The 18,607-nt window shown below is 36.3% G+C and overlaps 1 protein-coding gene across 3 annotated transcripts in view; it reads right to left on the bottom strand.

Moving 5' to 3' along the window:
• Positions 1-2,336: 2,336 nt before the first annotated feature.
• LOC129358841 (acetylcholinesterase-like) overlaps positions 2,337-18,607 on the bottom strand; it is a 47,131-nt gene continuing 30,860 nt past the window's right edge. Inside the window, exons 1-10 of one of the 3 annotated variants that reach the window (XM_055028038.1) lie at positions 13,107-13,286; positions 10,930-11,213; positions 9,193-9,427; positions 8,377-8,509; positions 8,128-8,279; positions 5,145-5,331; positions 4,212-4,522; positions 3,236-3,445; positions 3,002-3,159; positions 2,337-2,734 (exon numbers count right to left, since the gene is read on the bottom strand). In XM_055028038.1, the coding sequence (XP_054884013.1) occupies positions 2,646-2,734; positions 3,002-3,159; positions 3,236-3,445; positions 4,212-4,522; positions 5,145-5,331; positions 8,128-8,279; positions 8,377-8,509; positions 9,193-9,427; positions 10,930-11,213; positions 13,107-13,123 (1,776 nt within the window). In that variant the 5' untranslated portion in view covers positions 13,124-13,286 and the 3' untranslated portion in view covers positions 2,337-2,645. Of the gene's footprint in view, positions 2,735-3,001; positions 3,160-3,235; positions 3,446-4,211; positions 4,523-5,144; positions 5,332-8,127; positions 8,280-8,376; positions 8,510-9,192; positions 9,428-10,929; positions 11,255-13,106; positions 13,287-18,607 lie in introns of those variants that run through there. The other 2 variants (XM_055028039.1, XM_055028036.1) reach the window with 2 other exon arrangements.

Raw genomic sequence — 18,607 nt, 5'->3', positions numbered from 1 at the left:
GGTGATCCAGCTCCAACACGTCAGTCCCCAATCAGATCCACTTTTCTCCACCAGTTTTCAGATTTTCTATGAGTTACAAAATTTGAACTAAGGTCCAGTTGCTTTCTGCAAAAACCGTATTTTATGAGGGGCCAGTTAGAAAAAAAAAAGTTTTTTCTCTCACACGCTACGAAATTCTCATACACATTTAAACACCCACACACAAAATGCTAAAATTGCACATATACACTATTATATCACACATGCATACAATTTTTCTCTCATTTGCATACACAAAATACTAAAATTGTGCATATACACTCCAAATTATGCCCTGCCTCTTCCGTGACAACTTTCACACATTCAAAAACTGAGTCTCACACAAATACCAATCTCTCATACAGGAAAATTCAAGTCTCATCCCCATTCATCCATTCATCCATTCAGCCCAGTGTTAGTTCACACACACACATATATTTTCAACCTATCATTCAGAATATTATGTCTGTATGCTTTGTGTGTATTCGTGGGATATTTTAGTAGTGTATATGTGCAATTTTAGTCTTGCGTGTGTGTGAAACACTTGTATCACATTCCTAAATAAAATATACAATTTATTTTAGAAGGGTGACAAGTGCTTCTCATAAGCTACACTAAACCTCACAGAGAAAAAACACCTAATTTATATGATGGCCTGGCTCAATTACAATAAGAACTGAAGCAGCTTATTGAAACCTCTCAACCAAGAGGTTGAATAAGAAACACCTTTATTTGTACAAGATTAACAAACAATTAAAGCCAAGACACACTTACAAAGCAATATAAAAGACAATATTGTCAAAAATATTCTATCAGGAGGAAAAATTTCTGAAAAGAACATTGGATTTTGATTTTAGCTTGAATGAGAGATGAATGAAGCATATTAATGCAAAGTTAGCTTGCATTATGTTTAAACCATGCTTTAGTTGCTGCTTCATTTTATTTAAATCTGGGATTGAAAAAAACAAACAGTGGTTTCTAAATCCTTACTGCTTATTTAAAATTTGTATCACATAATGGAAAAAAAATCCTTTGAAGTAAAGAGGGTCAAGGGTGCCTCAAACAGAGAATGTTTTCATTGCAATGGAGACAAAAATAAGAACTACCTCTAGAAAATACTTTCTCTCCAGCTTTAATTGCCATACCTCTATAACAGGCAATAATTTATTGTTCTATGACATAGGACTTTCAGAGTGAATCTTTCTTTCATATTCTCAACACCAAGAAAGTGTAATATTTAAGTCGTCCAAAATCATGTCAACACAAATCAACTGAGAAAGCAAATATAAATCAACTTGGATAATTTCATTCACTGTAACACAAATTTAAGTGCAGTCAAAGGCAAGGTACTTGTGACCGGCTTCTGCAACTAGTAATGGAACTGATATCCCTCCACTGTCTGAGAATATGCAGTCTGCACTGTCAGCCTTCTAGAATGTCATTGTTGATCTACAAAACAGATAAAAATGTATTTATCCTCTTGGATGTTTTACCTTTTTAATGTTTTTTTTTTTTTTTTTTTTTTACAGGATTTTAATACCTGCGTTTTAATCTACTCCATCCATCCATTTTCTGCACACTCTTGTCCCTAATGGGGTCTGGAGAGGTGCCGGTGTCTATCTCCAGTGATCGTTTTGGGCGAGAGGAGGGGTAAACCCTGAACAGGTTGCCAGTCCAGAGTGTACTGGACTGGCAATCTGTTAGTATTGTCTGCTAATTCTGATTAGTAGACAATATATAAGTAGAAGGGCAGCATATTCTTTAAGACAGATATTGGTTAAGAATCTAACATTGTGGACACAAACATTTTTCTCACATTTGTTGGACACTGAGTCAGTTTTCATGTTTGAGGTTAGTTCAGATGACCAGAGTTGTGTCTGTTTGTTGCAAGATTGAATAGTAGAGGGTTAGAGCTAATAAGCTTGAACCCCTGAGTTTAAATTTCTGAAAACTCAGAAACTGACAGGAAGTTTTTACTATGCATGTATGCAATATCTGAAAGCCCAGAGGATGATGCAGTAGTTATGCAAGCTTTTGATGGGTTAAAGTTCTTATGTGACATCACACTTCAGTGAACCTTGTAACTGATAGCCATCTTGGTAGGCAGTTGCTATGGAGATGCAAGAGCAATAATAAACAAACCACAAGCTTAGAAATAGCTCTAACAATTGTAGCTTATAAACAAGAGAGAGAGAGAGGCTACTGGACCTTCTTCTATTGTTAGTTACCTATTTGTGTTTAATAACAAGGTGTTAAGAAAAGCCAAGGAAGAACTTGTGGCTTCTTGTGTGTCCATAACAAATGACAAAAAAAAACAGTCAAAGGCACTTAGCATAAACCTATTTTAATAATAAACCACTTTATAAACCATTTCTAATCGGTATAGGAAGCAAGTTATTCAAACAGTGTAAAAATATAGATTTTTTTGCACACACATACTGAAGGGCCTTTTTCAAACTATGCTTTGCAGTGAACCCTTAAGTAAAACAGGCTATAGTGCCCCGAGAATCAACCTACAGCCTTCAGGTGGTGCTCTGAGAATATTTGAGATATTTAAGAAAAGCAAGCACCCACCTGTTACACATTAGACATTTAACACTTGAACTAAATAGAGAGCAGGAGATCATTCAATGTGTTAAACTGATAACTAACAAAATAAGAAGGAACACCCAATTGTGTTGAACAATCCCACTTGTACCGCACTTTGGCCTGGAATCTGTGAAAGACAAAGAGCAAAGAGACTGTGTGTGGGATCAAGTAATCTTTCACAAGGAATGGTTTCAGTTACAAACTTTAATTTCCTTTTCAGCTAAATGTTTGTTTAAAAAAATTGGAGCAAACCAGAACGGCTAATCTCAACAGGTAAAACATCTCTTTTCGAGATATTAACAAAAACTTTCCTTCCTTCTACATGCTTTATATGAAACTTAACATGTACATTTATGTCAGACTGTGTAGAGTGTCTTGTTATTGTGTGTCTCACCTGACATGTTCTGTAATTTAGGCAGGAAAGTATTCCACATATAACACTCTTTAGCTTTTAAATTCTTCTTTACTCCTCTGCTATTGTCATTCAAAATGACATACACTGGATTGTTAGCAGAAAACGTTGGCCACGAACCTCCATTAAAACCTGGATTTCTGAAAATGAAAAAGAAAAGAGTTCTTAGGTTTCTCACAATCCTTGCATGACTGACTGACAATCTGTTTAGCCTACCCAGTCCGGGCAAAGTCGGCAAAGTGCTTCATAACTTTCTTGGACACGTCGACTTCAGCCGTTGTGAAGTTACGGGACGCATTCATAGTATTTCCAAAGATAAAGTCTATCTCGTAGCCATGCATAACACCTGCCCATTTTGGCCAGGGATTTCCGGATGACATTTGGTCAAAAAAATAAAAAAAGGTCTTTCCGCCACGTTCTGCATACCTAGGAAAATAATGAGAAGTCAATAAATACATCATATTTGCAGCTTATTTGCATTGCGGGTGGTAATAGCAATAGGACGTAACAGATGCAAAATAAGTTCATTAACCTGTTTTCCCTTAGAAATATTGCCACACAACATTATATGCACAGGGATATTAAAAAAGTAGCAGTGTTACTGAAATGTATTAAAAAAATAATCAACTGAAACATTAGAATAACTACTGATATTTTAATTACTTATTTCTGGTAATTGTGATTTTTGCTGACCGATCATGAAATTACATAACATGGGATTAGTATGTTACATCAGACCAATTAAACAAAACATTTAATCCAAAAATGTGGCCTAAAGAAAATCAATAACTGCTTAAAAGTTATTTACAAAAGGCATTTCTAATCTGAAAAACAAGCCTCATCTAAATTCACATTTAGATTTGTTGAATATGACTGTATGTGACTGAGATTTTATGTGCTGGACTTACTCAATAAGTACATCATTTTGAAGTGTAGGGAAAATTATGTATTTTTTTTATTTTAGAAAGTTAACCTGTGTTTGGTTCTCATTTCAATTTTAATTCAAAAATACTTTATTAATCCCAAGGAGAAACTCAGCAATAGTTCTATAAATATCCTACTATAAATACTTCTACTACTAAAGTTTTCTTGGTATTGCTTTCAGGGATCAAACATATGTACACCACAGTTAGAACAGAGGATGTTTTTCTATATAAAAGTATTTATTTTTAACCTGAGACCTGGAACTTACCGAGTAGCGAAGTCCATCACAGGACAATTAAACAGCGCATCTCCAACCATCCTACCTATTTCATCACGGTTGGTCTTCATATTGTTTTCATCTTGCCAATCAGTGTAGTGAGAAAGAGTGGTATTTTTAACAATCTCACTTGAATTTGTGAGTACTAGTGATAAACCTTTCATAAAGTCCTTCCTGTTGACAAAATTTTCCCCCTGGTGAGTGAAACCAGGCATTACATAAAAAAGAAAGTAAGTTCCTTCATCTTTATTCAAGCCGATCAACAGCTCTTTTTTGGGAAGAGTAGTGCTTTTTAGCAACGTCTGCAGAAGAAAAAAGACATGATTAAAAAACGTTTGTTGGACACCATCCTCAATTAAAAATAGTCTTAATCTTATGTTTTCATAGACAAGTCAAATTTTCTTGTTTCACATAGGTTTCTAAGATCAGTTTAGAAATTGTTAAATTGCATTTTTTATTGGCAGTGAATGTCTCTATCCTAGTGAGTAGAACATTAACAGGGAGTAATCACACAACTACTGGTTTAACATGAGCAAAATGTTTTCTGTCCATATCCAAATTAAGATATTTCTGGGACCACAAATTTACCGTGCCAGACGGTGGAAAACCTACAGGAATTTACCACAAAATTTAAATATTTAAAATAAAATGAAAAAAAAAAATAAAAATAACAACATGCTGCAGTTAATAGATTTTCATTTCCCTTTGAATGTTTGGAATTCCATAAGAGAGGAGAGAATTCGAGATCCTTGGTCACTAAAACAAGGTTTGCTGTTGTTGTTTGGCAAGAAGTTTTTTTTTTTTTTTTCAAATGGTAATTTAACGTAACATTCAATACAACTAAAATATTGTAAGTAATATCTAAAACATTTGAAGTTCTTCACTTCTTGAAGAAATCAGTTATTCAAACGCGTAGAGACTTACTTCTATGTCAGATGGTATGACGTCTCCATCAATATGTGGGACAAATGGCACAGACAAAACTGAAGGCGGTACAAGATTTTCATATTGCTTGATTGACATCTTTTCAGCATCAGCATTGATTAAACAAGTCACCAGAAGAGGAGGATAATCCACAGGGCAGCCTATCAATTTTAAAAGTTTAAAGGATCTGTTTGTTGAGAAAGAAGTTCAGTAAAGTAATTAGTTAGCACCAAAGAGGTATGACATGTAAAGTAAATAATACTGAACATTTGTTGAAAAGGGTAAAAAATTATGGGACCAAGGCTACCATGAAAAATAGAAGTTCTGGGTTTTGGGATTTTGGTTGTCTTAGTGTTTTTTTTCCCTGGATTTATAGTTTTGATCATTTGTTAAATGTGTTTTATGTTTGTTATTGCTTATTTTGACTGAACATTAAATCAGTCTGTCTTTGGTTAATTTAGTTAGATCATGTTTATTTTTGATTTCTTGTGCTTAGATTAGAATGTATTTGCATTCTCACTTATTAATAAGATCATGTTGTTCTTTATTATGATGGACAAATATTAATATTTGTAGATTGCACATATAATGCAGCAGTTTGACACTTTAACAATGAATGGAAATGGCTTGCACTGTGAGCAAATTGCCAATCTGAACGAGGTGGCAATTAATCAGTGAGAATGCATCACTGCATTCGCAAGTTCCAGTTTCTCTTTATTATGTTATTAGATGCTCCATACCTTTTACTAAATTTTACTACTTCTACTAACTATTTGTGGTAATTCATATTTCAAAACATTCTGCTTCTTCTGGAGAGTTATGCTATGTCTTTTGCTCAATTTTACTATTGCACATTTTGAAATATTTGCACTATTTTGCAAATTTTAGCCCCAATGAAATACATAGAAATTCTTCAAAATTCCACAAAAGTTTGCTAAAAGCTTCTGCTTTTTCACAGCTTGCTACTTCTGCCTATTTCAACATTGAAACTTCATTCAACTTTAAACAGGTCACAAGACTTCAAACTATCTTCAAATGTCTCAGCTTTTTGATATCTCTTACATTTTTCAACCCATGTAAGTCTTATTTTTTGAACGTTTTCAGGTTTATAATGAAGTCTTATGGTGGAATTGTCTCACTGTTGTCAGTGTACACTCTAGTAACTGAAGTTTTTTTATCTTTTCAGACTTGCTGATCAATAAAATGATGCTGGTGATACATATTTATCTGTACAGAAAAATAATTTATGCATCACATACATGCATGTCTACTTTAAGGAACTATTGCTACATGTCTTACAGTTTGCTGTCTTCTGGAACACAGACATGTTACACTTTCTCCTGTTTCTTCAATGTGTTTCTTTCTTGTGCTCTGTTTATAACTGTGTCTCCTTACAAAAAAATCCTATGAAATTCTAATGGGGTCACATGTGGTTCCCATGTTCCACATGTGGTTCCAATTTTCCACAAGTAGTAAATGTATTTTGTTCATGTGATTCACGGTTTATTCAACGTGGTATCACATGTGTCACATGTGATCACATATTTCTCACATATGCACCACATATTATATTTTTTTCCTTGTAAAGACTGGGTGATTATACTGAATCTGTCATAGAAATCTTTTACATGTAAAAGTCCCATCTGAAAATCATGCATGTGGTTCGCACAAATTCTCACATGTTCACATGTGATTTTGGAATACTTGGTGGTAAAAACCCATGTGATTCCCATGTTTCACATGTGAAAACATGAGAATCACATTTATATCACATATTTCCACATGTGAAAATGTGGGCATCACATGGAAATCACATGTGATTTTACCATATAACATTCCAAAATCACATGTAAACATGTGCTTCCACATGTGACTCACATCATTCATATATCATTCACATGTGAAAGGTTGTGTGAACCACGTGCAGTTTTTATGTGGCACATTTGATTTTAATTTTCTTTCAACATTCTTCTTGTCTTCCTTTTGTCAGATGCCTTCTCCTTTTACTGGTTTTACTGTCTACAAAAGTTTTCTGCAAACTTTAGTCAATTTTAGCAATTCATACATCAAAATGTTCTGCTTCTTCTGCTGAATAACTAAATTTTTTTCTAAATTTTAGTATTGAACTTGTTCAATTATTTCAGGTTGCATAGGTCTGCTTCTGATGAATTATGCTGTATCTTTTGCTGAACTTTAATATTTAACAGAACATTTCTACCATGCATTACTGTAGCTTTTTCTGCTTTTTCTTGCATGTTCCGCAGATTTCCATTCTCATGGCTGTTCCGTATCGAGGGGCAATATTTCGAGTTCTAATTCAATATTTGAATTAATTCAATACATGGGCACAGAAATGCACATTTACACCTACATAACATGCGACAAAAAAAGAAAATATTATAATTACATCCAATTGAGGTCTCCCATTATTTTTTTTTTCAACTGGATCACGCTATTTTTGGAAATAAAGAAGTTTAATTTCATAATTTAGCTTTAAACAATGTAAGATTAAAATCATAAAAATTGGGTTTGATCCTCTTCAAGTTAAATGACACTGATTTGAGTAATTTTTTAATGCAAGTAGATAGGCTTAGGCTTTTATTTAAGACTACAATCTAACAGTAATGGGGGGAGAAAGAATGCTGTCCTTGGGTGTTTCTTGAACGTACAAGATAACTAAAAGAAGCAATTAATTTACTTGATAATATTAATGTTAGTCAGCCCGTTTAGAGCGTGGCCTTGCAATTTTTCCCTGATATAAAAAAGTTATGGTTTTCTGTTCTTCATCCCATTTTCTCTCTCCCCGCTCGTCCTGTTTGTTGCACAAAATAACATAATGGATGTTTTTACTTGCTGCAAGGCAATAGTGCTACCAACTGTGACACTCTGCAGCCCATTATTATGATCATACTTCAGAAAAAAACAACTAAATGATCTAGACAGAATATCCAGTATCAACTAGCTCAATACTAAGCACACATACCTGTCATATATCTCAGTTTTATTTGCTATGGCCCATGCAGCATTAGGGGAGCCGCTCTGCATCACAGCCCTTTGAAAGAGGCCCTGACTGCCTGGAGAGACCAGGTGGAACCCCACAGATGCTGCCCCAGCACTCTCTCCAAATATTGTTATCTGGGAACAGAGGTAAATACCAGTGTATGTACATTAACTTATTCAGGGTCCATATAATATTACTCTGATTTTAGGAAAAATTAGAAGATTATTTTACCTTGGTAGGATCACCTCCAAATGCAGCAATGTTATCGACCACCCATTTAAGTGCCAAACGCTGATCCAGTAGACCTTGATTTCCCCGGATGTGAGGGTGGTTAGGAATAGCCAGAAAGCCAAATGGTCCCAGTCTAAAAATCATGACCACAAGAGGAAAAATAAACAACTATATTGAAAGGATTCACCATATATCAGTGCTGTTGAGTATAGATTCAAAATATTTTACTGTTACTTCCACCTTCAAATTGACCATTATCATTTTTGCAAATAAAGTGATATAAAGGAAGCATTATAGAAAATATAGTAGTAATAAGAAAAATATGTAAATGTTGTCACAATTCAAATTGTAAAATGTGATTTGATGAATATAATACTATTATGATATTCCAGAAACTCTCTTTTTAGTAAGCCAACTTTGGCAGGATAGTATAATCAGACAGACAAACATCAACTAGTTTATTTTGTGGATTTTCAGTGATTTTCCTTCAATTGACTGTAGGTTGTGAATATGAACATGTTTATATTAATGTTTCCAAGATGAATATTGAACTGGCTTTCATACTATTTGAGATAACCAGTTTAGTCAAACAGATGTTTGAGATGCCTATTCAGACTTTGTAACTCTAAATCTTTTGTTCTCAGTTTTAGCTTCCATGTTGTGGAAAACTTGATTCTGTTGTCATAATCCTTTTCTTTGAAACCAATGAAAACTTGATTAAATGTTTCTGAGCAGAAACAGTTAAAAATACAGAAAGGTGTGTTGCAAGAACTAGGACTGGGTACATTCGTGATTTCAATTGAAATAATTTCTTACCTGTAATTCATAGATACCACAACAACATCGTAAGCTTTACTCAAGAAATGGCCTTGATAAAGATCCAGCGAGGATGTTCCTGACACAAAGGCACCTCCATATATCCAAACTAATACAGGAACAAGATCTTCCGGTCTGGGTGTGGATGTCTTGAACAGAGGGGCCCAAACATTCAAGTACAGGCAGTCCTCACTCACAGGGGTGTTTGGATTCCACATCTCCGCACCTTCAAACCCTGCAAAAAATCACATGCAACTAAGATAAGTACTACAGGCACATTTGCAGAAGGAAAAAACATCCACTATGTTATTAATAAAGTTTGATTACAGCCATAGCAGCGACAACATTATAAAACCTTTGAGCCCACTGAATCCTTAAGTCTTTATCACAAGAATTTTACAGATTAGATATACTAAACTTGCTCTTAAATATTATAATATTAAGATTAAAGACTATTTAAGACAAATATTGTGCAAAGTAATGAGCCATTCCATAATGTCTTGATTGTTTACAAGTCAGGAACAAGGCATGAGGTGGAATAGAGCTTTTTACAAGTTTTCAGTTTCACATAATTCCTGTAGATTATCTGAATGTCTTTTAAAGTTTTTCATTGGCCATTGGGTACTTTCTCACTTATTTAAGTACCAAAGTTTTTAGTTTCATTTTGGGCTGTTCATCCCTAAGGGGAAGGCTGAAAATTATAATGATAGCTTTATAAAGTTCATTCGGATACTAATTTCAGTCAGCACTTAAGGCAAAAGTTTAGTAACTCTCCTCATGAACGTGAGAATATTCCTGCTCAAAGCTGTCATGACAAAAACGTCCCCATAAATAATGATTGAAAGAATAAAAAGTACAAACCAGTTGAAATTACAAATATTTCTACCTTTTGGTCGTGCACAAGTGACAAATTTGTTGGCATCCCCCTGACCATGACAGAATACTCCTAAATAACTTGAAAATTACAATTACAATTAAAAAGGTAATAACAAATAAACATCCATTGAAAATTACCCAACAAAGATCAGACATTGCTTTTAAAATGAAGCTCAACTAAATCATTTTAAATAATAAACTAATGTACAGTCCTGTACAAAAATGATGGCACTTTTAGAAAAGAATAAAAAAAGTTCAACCAGACAGGAATATGTTCAATAAAAGTGAGTCTTCTAATTAGTATTACAGGCATCTTTAAGCTAGTAGTCAGTGATTACAGCTGCACATAATTTATTTAGAAGTTTAAGGTACACAGGACTTTAGTAAACCTCTCTGGCTGTGGCCGCAGGTGGAAACTGATGTCAAACTGGAGGGAAGGACAATATGAATGGTAACCAAAGAGTCCATAGGATATGTTTGATTTGTTGAAATAATAATAATAATTAAAAAAAAGTTTATTCAAAACAATCTGTTTGGAGAGTCACTCTGTTTAGACAAATATATATATGAAACCACTACAGATTAGGTTACTACACTGTATCCCCCTGATGAGCACACATGTAGGGGTAATATTTTTAATGCATCCTACAGGAGAGACTGCTTAGTCCAGTGTTTACAAAAAGACCAAGCAGTTCCTATAGAGGGATTATTTGTTTGTAAACACAGCAGATGCACACTCAGCAAATCAATGCAAAGGACAGAACTTCCATCATATTAAGACAAGATTTTTAGTGATAAACAATATCTAGGTGAATTAAACTTATTTTGAAATATTCTGATTTGTGTAGTATTGAATCATACCTTTAAACATGTCATCTCGCAACTGGAAGCAGGACTTTGAAAAAGTTTGGGTATTTCTTACACCATCCCATTTATCCATAGGCACTGGAGGTCGGAATCTTCGAGCGAGTATCGGCGGCTTTGCATACGGAATTCCACGAAATGCTTGAATTTGACCATTTATCACATTAAAATAATTCCCTCGAATTTGTCCATATTTGGTGGTGATTACAGGTTCATTGGCATATGATGCAGTCACAATGAGAAGCAGCAGAAGCAAACGCTGAAAGTCTGCCATGGGATATCTAAGGGCAAAGCAAAGGAACAGATACCCATTATTATTCATTCAAGAACTAACACTTTTAATAAACAGTGGTTTTACTTGATTTTATCCTCCTCGCTATTCAACTATATTCACTTCTTTCATGATTTTATGGGATCTTATTTTGTGTGCTATTTTAATATGTTTGTCAGGTGAAATGTACTTTGTCAACAAAATATCACTTAACTCACAACATGCGCTATTCACTTAAATATAAGATACATAGAGTACCTTATGCTTTGAATCACTGATTCTGGAGCAGAGAGACATGCACATGTCTCTCTAGGCTAGTCTTATTTTTGAGTAAAGCAAACATAATCATGGTTTCAAATCAAGTAGATCACTTTCATAATCTCCAAGCCCTGTGCAAGGTAGTGAGGCGCTGAATGCGTTGAGTGAAATGAGCAATGCTTGTGATAGGTGCACAGCCGACAAAAGACTGATCAAGCTGCAAGTGTGTTGCTATTTCTGCATTGTTTAGATTATTCAAATATTGGTCAACTCAGAGTGCGTGACAGTTCAGTTTACTGGATCTTCACAAGCTCTTGGGGAAGAGAAGGGAGAATGTAAGAGAGTGGAACACTGCACACAGACACATGCATTAATCATAAAGGCAAGCAACTGAGAAATAAATAATAATAATAAAAAAACATATATATAGATATATATCTATATCTATATATACCAAAAGTTTGGACACACTGTTTCATTCAGTGAGTTTCTTTTATCTTCATGACTATTGACATTGTAGATTCACACTGAAGGCAGCAAACTGTGAATTAACACATGCGGAAATATGTACTAAACAAAAAAAGTGTAAAACAGCTGAAAATACGCCTTAAATTGCAGTTTCTTCAACGTAACAACGTTTTGCTGTGATTACTGCTTTGCACACCTCTGCATTCTCTGGATGAGCTTCAAAAGGTAGTCACCTGAAATGATTTTCATGTCACCATTTCGGGTGAATAAATGGGCATTCTTATAGGCTATGTCCGTCTCAGCTTGCAGATAACAGCTACATTAAATAAGCTAATTTAGCTAGGTCGACAGTAAGTGGAACTAGATTGTAGAGTCCTCAAAAGTGGTGGACGAGTAATATTTGTAGTGGACTTGTCTTGTTTTCAAATTAGATAGAAAGAGAGGAGAGCTAGTTCTAAGCTCGCGGATTGTTTCTTGTTGTCATAGCAACTCCGTAGCGGCTGCCCTCCAAAAACAGTTACAAAGTTTCCGGAAGTGTGGGGTCACGTGACAACTTATTTGTTTGTAAACACAGGAGGATATTCAACTGCCAAATAACCGTTTGACCGAACGAGGTCAAACGGTTTCGGGCAAAAAATAACGCTGAACTCAACAAACGGCACAAAATGTCAAACTTCGCACAGAAACCCTGAATAACATATTCACACAGTTTTATTAGCAAAAACAAAGTTGATTTGGGGGTCAGTTTCAATTTAAAGTGACAAGAGTGTCCAAAACAGTTCATTCTGAAAGGAGCTCAAAATTATGGTGTACCACTTGTAAAGTTACAGGGTAATAAATGAATAAATAAATAAATGACAGTAATATTTTGGTTCATAGTACCTGTCACATAAAAAAAAATGGGTGTTTTTTTTTTTTTTCAAAGTCATATTTTCATCATGTTATTTTAATATAGTTTTGCTGACGACTTAATGAGATCTAATCCTTTCTGAAGCACATTCATCATAGCATTAAAATCCACATATCACCACTGGAAAAGCTGAAGCACATATCAAATATGAGTGCACTAATCATTTTACAATGCTTAAATTCATATGCTACTTTACGTTTATGCCAAATAACCATACCAACAGACAAAATACACATTAAAAGGAAATACAATTCACAATCAACAAACCTTTTCAGTATTCCCATGGGCTGCCAGCATGAGACAATGTTTCTTGTTGCAAGGTGAAATACAAAGTGCTGCTCTATCTGTTATAACTGCTGTAACTGCTGTACTAACTGCTGTACTAACTGATGTAACTGTCACAACACCTATGCTCACTGCTCTATTGGGGGAAAACAAGTAACTGTTATACAACAGCACAAGACAGAGCGCAAAAAGAAGAAATGTATGTAGCTCAATGTACGTAGCTTTATGTAGTGAAGTCAAAAACTTCACTACATAAATGTCAAAATTACTGGCAAAATAAAAATTTGCTGCAATAAAAGCCATTTATGATTTCTCACTTGAGTCAGACATTTGTAAAAGTCAGCATTCCAAACTAGATATTTAATCCACATCTTTTAGAAAACAAAATAAATGTTTACATTTCAAATTAAATATTTAGTTAGGAAGCTAAATACTTAGCCTTCAAACAAATGTTTACTTTCCAACTAGAATATGTATTTTTCTAACTATATATTTAGTTCCAAACTAAACTTTATTTTCCAAGCTAAACATTTAATTTTCAAACTCCATATTTATTTTCCAACTTAAATATTTGGCTTAGACCTAAATATTTAGTATTCATTATGCTGGCTAATCTAGAAACGCAAATTATTATGAATAATTTCCACTAGGCTTTACAATACCCAAGTCTGACTTGAATCTAATTTTCTCTGCAGTCATTTATATGTTATTTATAGATTAATATATTTGCATGGGTTTGTCACTTATTTATATTTAGACGTATTGAATTATTTGCATCACTCATCTTGTGGAATAAAGTCAATTCTACAAGGTGAAATTGAGTAAGAAAATGCCCTCTTTTAATAATTTTAAAGAAACTGACTTAAAAACGTATACTGCCTTGTTGAAAATCTTAACTTTAATAATAAGAAACTTGTGAAAACTTTAACTGTGTCAAAAATGTAATTTGATCTCATAAGCAGAGATCTCTGTTATATTTTGGGGGGAATACCCATAGCAATGCATGGCATGGCAGCCATTCCATAGCAGGTGTTGCATGGCAGGCAATGTCCCCACTGACCCCTACTGTTCAACACCTAAAATAGAGACAATAGGACAACACCTGATCTCCCTATCCATTGCTATAGGCAGGCCCCAACAATATTGAATTATAATAACTTTGTTTTTATATTTTCACTACTATCATTATTAATAGTAATAATAATAATCAATGTAACTAATACTAATTACTATTATTTATAATACTGATAATTATTTATTATTGTTATTAATAATAATTATGATTTATTAGAATAATTTTAGTACTTAGCAATATAATAATTACTATATTACAAGTATCATATTGATTATATATTATATAATTAACTGTACATTGATTAACATATCAATATATTAATATTCATACAAATATTGTTATTATTATTACTACTACTAACAATAATGATTAATATAAACAAGTTAAAAAATGTTTCCATTAGCCATCTATTATCTAATGTGCACAAAATCTTTTTGTACTGTGGCAGGAAGCTGGAGCACCCAGAACCTACTCATTGCACATGGAGAACATGCAATCCCCATGCATACAGAACACAGACCTGGATTTAAACCCAAGACTTTCTTGCTGCAAGGCAACAGTGATACCAGCTGTGCAGCTTGATGTTTTATGTTTGCCATTTTATTCGTAAAATTAATTTTTAAGGACACCTAAGAAGAATTTAGAGACCAATAGACCTTTTTCACGCTTCCGAGTTTGAAAGCGGATGTGGGGTTGGACAACTTCCGATGGCTATAGCGTTAGCATTAAAAAACTAGGAAAATGGCTCAATCTCGGCGCAGTTGTTTTTGTTCAGTCCCTGGTTGTTCATGTGGGGCAAGAAAACAGCCTTATCTGTCATATCGTGCGTTCCAGGCGGACCCGGACAAACGGAGGCAGTGGATCCAGGCGATCCGAAGAGATGAAGGTCCGGACTTTTGCATAAAGACGGGGAGCACTTTCGTATGTAGCCGCCACTTCAAACCGGAGGATTTTGTTAGCGGATCCACCACCAGCCGCCTTAGAAGTGGAGCTGTTCCTTCCCTGTTTGCCTGGAATAACTTCACTGCACCGGCAATGAGAAAGTCTGCTTTCGAGAGGGCCAAGAAACGGCAGTTTGTCCTCTCAGAAAGCTAGCCAGGCTGAAGATGCTACTGCGGACCATGACTACACGGCACATCCACCCGCACTGGCCGGAGCAATTGTGCGCATGCGCGGGGCACGGGAAGTTGTGCGCATGCGCGGAGACCAGGAGGTTGTGCGCATGCGCGTGGCCTGGGAGGTTGTGCGCATGCGTGGGGCCCAGGAGGTTGTGCGCATGCGCGGAGGCCGGGAGTTTGTGCGCATGCGCGGGGCAGGGGCGGTTTTGCGCATGCGCGGGAAAGGGGCGGATGTGAGGTTGGACAACTTCCGATGGCTATAGTGTTAGCATTAAAAGGCTAGGAAAATGGCTCAGTCTCGGCGCAGTTGTTTTTGTTCAGTCCCTTGGTTGTTCATGTGGGGCAAGAAAACAGCCTTATCTGTCATATCATGCGTTCCCGACGGACCCGGACAAACGGAGGCAGTGGATCCAGGGGATCCGAAGAGATGAAGGTCCGGACTTTTGCATAAAGACGGGGGAGCACTTTCGTATGTAGCCGCCACTTCACACCGGAGGATTTTGTTAGCGGATCCACCACCAGCCGCCTTAGAAGTGGAGCTGATCCTTCCCTGTTTGCCTGGAATAACTTCACTGCACCGGCAATGAGAGAGTCTGCTTTGGAGAGGCTGAAGATGCTACTGCAGACCATGACTACACGGCACATCCACCCGCAGGTAAAAGATAGTATTTTGTATATATTTTCCATGTAAGAGAATTTCAGTGAAATATAATTGTTGCTATAATAATAATATTATTATTAAGATCACATAATAATGAGATTATGTGGTTATGTATTTTGTGGAGAGATTAAGTCAATGGCTGTATACATACATGCTCCGACTTACAACATGTATTCACAGAAGTAATGTTTCAAATATATAATTAAAACTTATTGCTAACCGTATGTTTTGCTATTTTATGGTTTTACAGGTGCACTTGATGAAGCTCTGCATTATATTAAAGAGTTGGAGGCCAGACATCAAAAAGTGGATTTGTCTGCCACACTTTTTAGCCGCTACTGTGCCTCTGATGACCAGATCTGGTTCTACACCAAATTTCCATCTGAATGTGTTTTCCGGATCTTCTGGGAGTCCATTGCACCCTCTGCATCAGGCCTGGTGTACTGGACCAGCGCACAGAAACTTGGAGAGGAAGCATGTGCTGAAGCTAGCCCTGCCCGCTGCATGCCTCTGATTGATGAGTTCCTGATGGACTCATTCAGGGTAGCAGTGGGCATGAAGGAGCAGCTCATTGCTGACATGTTTCAAGTCAGCATAGCTACTGTCAGCCGAGTGACCATCACCTGGGCCAACTACCTCTTCATTGTGTTCTCTTCCATCAACCTGTGGATTAGTCGTGAGAAGGTAAAAGCCAATATGCCTCAGAAATTTCTGAAGTTCTCTCCAAATGTCGGTGTCATCTTGGACTGCACAGAAGTTGCTCTGGAAACGCCATCATCCCTCACCTTACAGTCTGAAACGGTCTCTGCCTTCAAGAACCACTCCACTCTGAAAGGGCTGATTGGAGTTGCTCCCTGTGGGTTGGTGACATTTATTTCAGCGTTGTACACAGGCTGCATCTCCGACAAAGAAATAACAAAGGTCAGTGGAATCCTTCCTCTGCTTGAGCTGGGAGATGAAGTCATGGCAGATAAAGACTTCCTCATTCAAGACCTCCTTCATGAAGTTGGAGCCGAACTCATCATTCCACCATTTAGGCATCCTAGTCAGTTCAGCAAGGAAGAGACAGAGGAGACTCAGACCATTGCTCGGCTGCGGATCATTGTAGAGCGAGCAATCGCTAGAGTAAAGTACTACCACATCTGGGATCCCCGGTGCCTCTCACTTTAATAGGAACTGTCAATGAAATCTGGCACAACTGTTGTGTTTTGGCAAATTATCAAGGCCCATTTTGTGTTGCAGACTAAATGATTTCTGTATGTTAATTGTTGTAATGCTATGTAAAAAAGTTAAATGTCTAGACTTTTGCAAAAAATATTCAATTAAAACACACTTTGGCAGCACACTTGGCTTTCTTTTTGTATTAAGTTGAATTGCAAGGAAAACAAATCAAGTACAATTTACAATATCTAGTAAAAACAAAAAAATCCATAACTATTTCATATTTTAGAATTGTACACCATACATTGATTTAAAAAAATACTGAAGACAACCTCAAGGAGAAAAATTTTAAAACATAAGTTTCAAGACAACTGCAGTTAAGAAAACAATTTTTTGTAAATTATCCAACTGCCTTTTAAAGACATTTGCACATCTTTGTATGTTTCATGAGTAACAACTATTTACAGTGATTCACACAGCTTGAGATTGGATATTTGAAATGCAAAGGAACAAAAGGGTTAGTTACACATTTTATAATTCTTATTGCATTGACATGAACACATCAATGAAGGTGTTGGAAGAAAAATAAGTTCAATTTAGATTTCATTTGATCAATGAAAGCCTCATCACGCCACACCCGCTCAACAGTTATTGTTGTTAGTGTGTCTGTAACAAAGTCACACCATTCCAATCCGCTGATTGCCAGTTGACCCTGTACCTGCCAGTAGTCGGCGTGTGAACGCCTCAAAACTGAGTGGTCAACCTGGACCTCTTCATGCTGCTTTTTACCTCAACCAGTCCAAATGGGGGTAATTCTGACGGGTCATACACCTTACCATCTGGAGTTGCACCAAGATATGATGTGTCAGGGCGAACAATGAATCCCACAGGAAGCACGTTGACCCTCAACATCTCAGTATAGTTTGCCAGCACCTCAGACTCCACCTGCAGACCACGCTTCATGGCGGCAGTTTGTCTAGTGGAGCCCCTAATCATCCAAGATGCCAGTGCTGTGGCAGCAGACTCCTCCTCTGCACTTCCTCTGAGATGGCTAGCAGTAAGTCTTGGTTGTCGAAGATGTACCCATGCAGGACATCTGGACTGCTCACTTGTTCTGGCTTCTATTTCATAAGACATTTCCAGTGACACTTGCAGAGAATGAAGATGCATAAGTTGACCAAGTGTGGGCACAAAGCACATATTTGGAAGACTATGCAGCATCAAAGGAAGAGAAGGGAAGACTGGAGCCATGTGGTGCAGAATGATGCTACCAGAGGACTTTTCAGGTGGTCACTGATAAGACATTGGTGAGCCCTGTGGCACAGGCCCAAATTTGGATGGAACCAGCTCCAAATGTGAAAGACCATCTAGGACAAGAGCGATAAGTGGTTGGGACTCCAGCTGGCGTAGTTTTTCTCCTGATGCCAGAATGTCGGGATGTGGAAGTGGTCCTACAAACATCAGTGAC

Source organism: Poeciliopsis prolifica, unplaced genomic scaffold, assembly GCF_027474105.1.
Source record: "Poeciliopsis prolifica strain line A6 unplaced genomic scaffold, Auburn_PproV2 SCAFFOLD004, whole genome shotgun sequence".
NCBI lineage: Eukaryota > Metazoa > Chordata > Actinopteri > Cyprinodontiformes > Poeciliidae > Poeciliopsis > Poeciliopsis prolifica.
The sequence above is the reverse complement of the archived record's forward strand: the minus strand, read 5'-3'. Positions and strand labels throughout refer to the sequence as shown.